This window comes from Nerophis lumbriciformis, linkage group LG10 (assembly GCF_033978685.3).
Source record: "Nerophis lumbriciformis linkage group LG10, RoL_Nlum_v2.1, whole genome shotgun sequence".
Lineage (NCBI taxonomy): Eukaryota > Metazoa > Chordata > Actinopteri > Syngnathiformes > Syngnathidae > Nerophis > Nerophis lumbriciformis.
In genome coordinates, this window is record NC_084557.2 from 54832152 (window position 1) to 54841107 (window position 8956).

Here is an 8956-nt window from a genome sequence, read left to right on the forward strand (position 1 = left end):
GTAAATATGTGCTCCAACTAAAGCCGGGCAGCAATTCAGCTCACATCCAAAGGGTCGGTGTTACGGTAGCTGGACGGCTCTTTGTACTTGGCCGTCACTCAGCCAAACTACTCTAGGTACTCTTGCAATTTGAAATTCCAACTGACTCAAAAAACACTCCATGGTCAGGAAAGTAAGGCGTCACTTTTCCAAAAACGCGCTAGCTTGATGCTAATGTACATTGGCATTGCTACTGACATGCTACTGGGCAGCATTAGCGATTTTACAGTCCAAATTTGTCAATAAAAACTACAACTGAGATGCACATTACAATCAAAGAGTAATAAGTACAATACATACCGTATTAACACTTTTTAGGGCGCAACAAAAGACTAGTTTGACGAGCCAACACACCATAAAGCACATACTATATTTCTGCCATCTAACCGCTACTTCAAAATGAGACTTAGAATTGTGATAATTCAACAACAATTTTGAAATGTTACAATAAAAAAATTGCATTTTTATTATCAAAAACATTTGATATTTGTTAAAACACACAAAATTACCAAAAATTGGTATCGTTGAGGGCCAGTATCGATACCCAGGTACCGGACATTGGCACCGTATTGGCTGAAATGTGAACACATTGCAACATACGGTATGCATCAATGATTAGCAAGTTAATACCTGCTCTGTTGTGTTGGAAGTAATTGTAGCTGCTAAAGTCATAATTGTCTGATCCTTCATCGCAGATTTCATGCGCTCAATTTGTTGACCCGAGTCAATTGACTTTGGAAATGCCATGTCAGCATCCCTATGGTTTTGTTGCATTATGGCTCCACAATCAATTTGTCTAATCAGTGGGCTTGACAATCCTCTCCAGCCTAACCAGGCAGCTGCCTAAACGGGCTGCACAATCCTCTCCAGCCTAACCAGGCAGCTGCCTAAACGGGCTGCCATAGGAGTGGTTGCACGTGTAGTGGAGTTCATCAAGTCAGGTTCTCCAGGCTATCACAACAAAAAGGCTGGTACTAGAAAGCAAAGTGGATCATAAGATGGTTTCTCTAAAGGATGAGGTCAACTTACCCACAGATCTACAACAGTTCAAAGGTCAACCAGAGAGCCCATCGTCAAAATTTACGAGCAGCAATCTCTCCTCTGTCTCGACTCGCCAGTCAGACCTTGGCGACTGCCTGGGTCTCGCTGTGTTATTACGGCTACTGGCCTGCGTGCAAGGGTTTCTATGGCAACGTCCACAACACACTGCATGCTGGGACCTCGTTTTAGGGAGCGGTCCTAAGGCAGCAAGGATTAGCTTGAAATAAGGAACTCCAGCCTTGGAGTCATTAAAGACCAGGCTTTTACATTGGACAAATCCAGCCTTGGAGTCATTAAAGACCAGGCTTTTACATTGGACAAATCCAGTCTTGGAGTCATTAAAGACCAGGCTTTTACATTGGACAAATCCAGCCTTGGAGTCATTAAAGACCAGGCTTTTACATTGGACAAACAAATCAACGCCATTGTTAAAAATCAAGTTTTTATCAAAGATGAAATCTTTTTTCTCTTTGAAACAATTGGAACAGGTGGTGCAGGTTTCTATGTCACCAGGTCTGGACTACTGCAGTGCACTTGACACTGGAATAAGTCCGGCTAACACTTAGTCCAGAACTCTGTGGCACCACTTTTAATGGGAACCTAAAGAAGAGCACATCACTAGATTCTCGCTTCTCTGTGTTGACTTCCTGTTGGTTTTAGAACTGATTAGAAAATGTTTGTTTTTAAAGCTTTGAATGGACTGGCATCATCCAAATTCATGCTCTGAGGGCCAGTTCAAACTTGTGGGGCCTAAAAAGGAGGCTTAGGACTAGGGACCTTCTCTGTTGTTGGCCCTAAACTCTGGATGTTCTGCCCCTTCATGTCAAATCTGGTCTTAAAACCCACTTTTATTCTCTGGTCCTCTGTGTCTTTTATTGTTTTATTCTATTATATTGATTTGTTTTTATTGTTTTATTCTATTTTATTGTTTAATTCTATTTTATTGAAGTATTTTGTTGTTTAATTCTGTTATTACTTGTTTGTTTATGGTTAACTTGTTTCATTTTAAATGCATGTAATTGGATTACTTTAATTGTTTCTTTTTTATGTGCAGTACTGTGGAGACACGTTTGTTCTGAATAGTGCTTATAGTGATTATGGCATACAGCTTAAGAAAACTCAAAAATCCTATCTCAAAAAATTAGAATATTTCCTCAGACAAGTAAAAAAAAAGATTTATAACAGCAAAACAAAATCAAACATTTAAAAATGTCAATGAATGCACTCAGTACTTGGTTGGGAATCCTTTTGCACGGATTACTGCATCAATGCGGTGTGGCATGGAGGCAATCATTGCTGAGGTGTTATGGATGCCCAGGATGCTTCAATAGCAGCCTTTAGCTCATTTGCATTATTGGGCCTGGTGTCTTTCAGCTTCTTCTTCACAATACCCCACAAATTCTCTATGGGATTCAGGTCAGGGGAGTTGGCATGCCAATGGAGGACAGTAATGCCATGGTCAGTACACCAGTTACTGGTGGTTTTGGCACTGCTGGATCATGCTGGAAAATGAAATCATCATCTCCATAGAGCTTTCCAACAGATGGAAGCATGTAGTGCTGTAAAATCTCTTGGTACACAGCTGCATTGACTCTGGACTTGATGAAACACAGTGGACCAACACCAGCAGCTGACATGGCTCCCCAAACCATTGCTGACTGTGGGAACTTCACACTGGATTTCAAGCAACTTGGGTTTTGCTCCTCTCCAGCCTTCCTCCAGACTCTAGCGCCTTGACTTCCAAATGAAATACAAAACTTGCTTTGGTCTGAAAACAGGACTCTGGACCACTCTGCAACTGTCCAGTGCTTCTTTTCCATAGCCCAAGTCAGACGCTTCTAGAGATTTTACAGCACTACATGCTTCCATCTGTTGAAAAGCTCTATGGAGATGATGATTTCATTTTCCAGCATGATCCAGCAGTGCCAAAACCACCAGTAACTGGTGTACTGACCATGGCATTACTGTCCTCCATTGGCCTGCCAACTCCCCTGACCTGAACCCCATAGAGAATTTGTGGGGTATTGTGAAGAAGAAGCTGAAAGACACCAGACCCAATAATGCAAATGAGCTAAAGGCCGCTATTGAAGCATCCTGGGCATCCATAACACCTCAGCAATGATTGCCTCCATGCCACGCCGCATTGATGCAGTTATCCGTGCAAAAGGATTCCCAACCAAGTACTGAGTGCATTAATTGACATTTTCAAATGTTTGATTTTGTTTTGCTGTTATAAATCTTTTTTTTTTACTTGGTCTGAGAAAATATTCAAATTTTTTGAGATAGGATTTATGAGTTTTCTTAAGCTTTATGCCATAATCAGCAATATTAAAATAATAAAAGGCTTGCAATATTTCAGTTGATGTGTAATGAATCCAGAATGTATGACATTTTTGTTTTTTTTAATTGCATTACAAAAAATAGAGAACTTTATCACAATATTCAAATTTTCTGAGACAGTCCTGTATGCTATGTACTACATGCAGATATGTAGTAATACTCACTTACATTTACTTCAGGAACTTTTTGAATACATTGGACTTGTCAGAGTAGTTTTAATGTGACATACTTTTGACTTTTACTGGAGAATTTTTGTGAAAAAGAAAGGTTAGTTTTAGCCTGTTCATTCAGATGTCTGCATTTACTCACGTCATCATGTTGTTGGTTATTGATGACTGTTGGCAAAGACATTGGTCAGAGAGACTTCCTCCAGTCACATGACTCTGTTTGACTGCCACTCAAACTGCACACAGCGCAACTCTTCAATGGTCACTTACAAAAAAAATAACATTTATATCACGTGCTGTCATCTGTGTCAGAAGAAATGTTCCCATTTCAGCCTACAGGAATTCCACTTCCAACAACATCAAATAGGTTGTGGTAAGTTGTAGATGTTTTTTTTTTATGTTTTAGCTAACGTTATGCTAACATTAGCCCTGTTGTAACATCCTAAGTGACTGTAAAATATGCAGTTTTTTTGTATTCCATGCAGTGTCTATCCCCTCACACACTACTAGCAATCCAAGTACCTTTAAAAATAGCCACTAAATGAATCAGAAGTTCCTACTTACAAACTTGTATTAAAGTAATTATTTGGATGACTTTTTAAACGATTACTGACCTCAACACGCCGGCAGCAGCCCTCATAACACCGCTAGCAACGCTAGCCGGTAGCCGCAACAAAAAACCAAAGCACTTTCTCATTATGCACCAATGACGACAATTTAGGCTGCATTCACAAAAAACGGAATTATGAGCTTCAATATTGCAAACTGCTGCGATAATTAAGACCATTTTTGTGGGTTGTATTAGTTGTCATTTAATTTGTATAATTTGAGTATTTTGCTGCAAATGGCAGTGACATCCTCTGAGTGAGACACCTTCACAATAAAAGCACATTCACTACTTAAAAACCGTCCTTCCAGTTTGAAAAGGTAATTATTATATGATTCATAGCAATTAAGTTGCATTTGGTTGACAACAGAACTCAAGACGTTATTAGACTCCTCAGCCATTTCCATTTCTTCTTGACTTGTTTCACTGAGGAATGTTTTTGTTTTGTAGAGACAACGTGGCATCTCTTTGATATTTTTGAAATGACAAACCGTTTGGGCACTCTCTACCCGAGCATGGAAATGTGTTCCAGTGTACATATTCCCACGCAACCGTTAAGTCCAGTTATGTCTTACATGTATGGAAAAAATGGACGATAAAAAAATCATTCAAAAGACTTTCAATTACTAGTCTGTGTGAATCTCACAACTGCACACATCAAACGCTTGGTAGTGTTTTTTAATTTTATTTGTTTTTACAAAATGTGCATGTTTTGTTTGTTTTTTTCATTCTTAGGCAACCTTTAAGCACCAAACCCGTTTTTAAGTATTGATAAGAAAGTAGTATTGGTTGAAATGTGAACTATATTCATCCCTAACCCGAACCCTCCACACTCCCAATTCACATACACAACACTGCACACAGTCCTATTTTCTCACACACACACACACACACACACACACACACACACACACACACACACACACACACACACACACACACACACACACACACACACACACAACTGGGAATCAATAGTGACATAAAAAAAAAAGCAGATAGCTTTGTGTCAGCAGACTGCTGACACAATTGCAAACATGCATTATTCATCTAGCAAATTGATGACACTTGGACACTCCAAATAAGCCATAAAGTGTAAATGAATGAAGGCTGCAAATACTTCCCTCACACACACACACACACACACACACACACACACACACACACACACACACACACACACACACACACACACACACACACACACACATCCAATGATTTATGTCCATAGTGCACTCAGTATAAAGCATGTGTGTCCACAGTGCACTCAGTATAAAGCATGTGTGTCCACAGTGCACTCAGTATAAAGCATGTGTGTCCACAGTGCACTCAGTATAAAGCATGTGTGTCCACAGTGCACTCAGTATAAGCATAGATGGATGATGGTCTGCGGCCCCGCCTCTCCTCACATGCCGGCGGCTTACCTGCGATGATGAGCCGGCTTCTCCTTCTTCCCCTTCGGCCTCCTCTTCCTCGACTGCATGGTCATCACTGGCGGGTCCAAGTGAGTTGACATCGGGCATCAGCGAGCCGGGAAAGGACGCACAGGAAGCAGGAGATGCAGGAAGAGAGAGAGAGAGGACATACGTCATTAGGCCGGCACAGCTGCACTTCCGGTCCGATGGAGACGCCAATAAAGAGGACGGGGTTTGACGCCATGAGGTTGGGGGTGGTGTAGAAGAGATATAAGCACCTTTCCTGGGGAGCATATTCTCCTCCTCCTCTCTGAAGGATCTGCAGACGCGGAGACACTTGACGGACACGCACGCGTTCAAATACTCCAACACACGCATCCACGCTCAGCACGCCCTCTGTCGACCAGCAGGGGGATTGCAGCTAACATCTCCAGCGGCTTCTTCCAGTCGATCCACAAACTAAACAACAACATACTTCACTCCAAATGATGCATGTATGTACATATACATACATCATATATCTACATATGTGATGCATGCACACATATGATGCATGTACACATATGATGTATGTACTTATATGATGTATGTACACATATGATGTATGTACATATATGATGCATGTACATATATGTATGTACACATATGATGTACGTACAAATATGATGTATGTACATATATGATGTATGTACACATATGATGCATGTACACATGTGTTGTATGCAGGGGCGCCGCTAGGGATTTTGGGCCCCATGAAAAGAATCTTTACAGGGCCCCCAACACAGTGTCATTATTTTTTCTGTATTATAATTTCATCATCATTAGGGGCCTCTCTGGGCCCCCCTCCATCATGGGCCCCTAGAATCCGTCTCCTTTACCCCCCCCTTTTCGGCGCCCCTGGATGTATGTACATATACAGTTGTGCTCATAAGTTAACATACCCTGGGAGAATTGATGATTTCTTGGCCATTTTTCAGAGAATATGAATGATAACACAAAAACCTTTCTTCCACTCATGCTTAATGGTTGTGTGAAGCTATTTATTGGCAAATAACTGTGTTTACTCTTTTTAAATCAAAATGACAAAAGAAAGTACCCAAATGACCCTGATCAAAAGTTGACATACCCCAGTGACTTTGATCTGATAACATGCACAAAAGTTGACACAAACATGTTTGAATGGCTAATCAAGGTTCCAATCCTCACCTGTGACATGTTTGTTTGTAATGAATGTGTGTGTATAAAAGGTGAGTGAGTTTCTGGGCTTCTGACAGACCATTGCATCTTTCATCCAGTGCTGCACACATGTTTCTGGATTCTGAGTCATGGGGAAGGCTAAATAATTGTCAAAGGATCTGCGAGAAAAGGTCATTGAACTGCATAAAACAGGAAAGGGGTATAAAAAGATATCCAATGAATTGAGAATGCCAATCAGCAGTGTTCAAACGCTGATGAAGAAGTGGAAAATGAGGGGTTCAGGTAGACCAGCAAAGATTTCAGCCACAACTGCCAGGAAAATTGTTGGAGATGCAAAGAAAAATCCACAAATAACTTCAGCTGAAATACAGGACTCTCTGAAAAATTGTGGTGTGGCTGTTTGAAGATGCACAATAAGGAGGCACTTGAAGAGAAATGGGCTGCATGGTCGAGTCGCCAGAAGAAAGCCATCACTCCAAATTACTTTGCTCCAGAAGTTTTGAGGCTTGTCTCTGTGCTGTAATGTAAGCGGGATACTTTGTGACATTTGAGCAGAAATGGCTTTCTTCTGGCGAATCGACCACGCAGTTCATTTTTCTTCAAGTGCCTCCTTATTGTGCATCTTCAAACAGCCACACCACCATTTTTCAGAGAGTCCTGTATTTCAACTGAAGTTATTTGTGGCTTTTTTTGTGGCATGTACATATATGATGCATATACACATATGATGTATGTACATATATGATGTATGTACATATATGTACATACAAATATGATGTATGTACAAATATGATGAATGTACATATATGATGCATGTACACATATGATGCATGTACATATATGATGAATGTACATATATGATGTCTGTACAAATATGATGTTGATTGATTGATTGTTTGAGACTTTTATTAGTATGTTGCACAGTGAAGTACCTATTTCGTACAATTGACCACTAAATGGTAACACCCCAATAAGTTTTTCAACTTGTTTAAGTCGGGGTCCACTTAAATCAATTCATGGTAAATGTATGTACAAATATGATGTATGTACAAATATGATGTACATACATACAGTATATGATGTATGTACATATATGTATGTACATATATGGTGTATGTACACATATGTATGTACAAATATGATGTATATAACAGCATTAGTTGTGAGTACACCTGCAGGAAGATATATAAGATATGTATATATGACGTCACAAGATGTTTGATCGGAATTAAAATGATACATGAAAAGGCACCGCTGGGATTCGAACCCAGGATCTCCTGTTTACTAGACAGGCGCTTTAACCAACTAAGCCACGGCGCCGGTGCGCACAGTCGGCGCATTTTATAATATAATCTAAAACACACAATGTACTTTTTTATGTTTTATTACTTTCGTTCCGTTATTATCCGTCATCGTCATTGCTTTGTTTGAGTGACGTTACTAACTGCTCAGGTAAACTGTAAACAAAGAATGTGTATTAAATAGAGAAGTGCATTTAGGTGTGTGACTATGGGAGAAAAAGGATGACATTAATGGCCAAATACCAGCAAGAAGTAGTCAACTGATTATTGTTATTAGAAATGAAGAAAGACAGAATGTGTATTAAATAGAGAAGTGTATTTAGGAGTGTGACTATGGGAGAAAAAGGATGACATTAATGGCCAAATACCAGCAAGAAGTAGTCCAACTTTACGACAATTGTTCTAGTGGGTTATTTCACATTTGACTAATCCACAATCATGGTCGTGTCTTTATGCCCGAATGCAGCTAGGATGTGCTTCAGCCACCCGAGAGGGACAAGCGGTAAAAATGGATGGAATGTTGTCAAAAGTGAGCTAAAGAGTCTCCAAAAAGGCTAAAGTAGACCGATGCCGTAAACCAGTATATTCCGTCGCAAAGTGCCTCTACTCACCCTCCAATGCACATAAAAGTCTTTTTAAGGCCGCTTGTCTTTTATTTCTACCTTCTCTGTAATTATGTTGTACTTTCACTTTGTAAGGATTCCCACGCTTGTCTGTAATGATGTTGTACTTTCACTTTGTAAGGATTCCCACGCTCTTACTTAGGTGACGTGGTCCGCTTTCAACACGTTGTGTTCGTGGTCATCGGTGAATGCAAATGAGCATGAAAGCCTCGTAAAGTAGCACACC

General features: G+C 40.2%; 1 protein-coding gene and 1 non-coding gene across 8 annotated transcripts in view; both read right to left on the minus strand.

Moving 5' to 3' along the window:
• Positions 1 to 8886, minus strand: part of srpk2 (SRSF protein kinase 2) — an 88051-nt gene extending 79165 nt beyond the window's left edge. For 4 of the 7 annotated variants that reach the window (XM_061969387.2, XM_061969391.2, XM_061969385.2 and 1 more), the window contains exons 1-3: positions 8719 to 8837; positions 5888 to 6068; positions 5619 to 5685 (exon numbers count right to left, since the gene is read on the minus strand). In XM_061969387.2, coding sequence (XP_061825371.2) covers positions 5619 to 5685; positions 5888 to 5987 — 167 coding nt within the window. In that variant the 5' untranslated portion in view covers positions 5988 to 6068; positions 8719 to 8837. Of the gene's footprint in view, positions 1 to 5618; positions 5686 to 5887; positions 6084 to 8718; positions 8838 to 8868 lie in introns of those variants that run through there. The other 3 variants (XM_061969386.2, XM_061969388.2, XM_061969383.2) reach the window with 3 other exon arrangements.
• Positions 8053 to 8126, minus strand: trnat-agu (transfer RNA threonine (anticodon AGU)). The gene has a single exon. It is a non-coding gene; the product is annotated as a tRNA-Thr (tRNA).
• Positions 8887 to 8956: the final 70 nt, after the last annotated feature.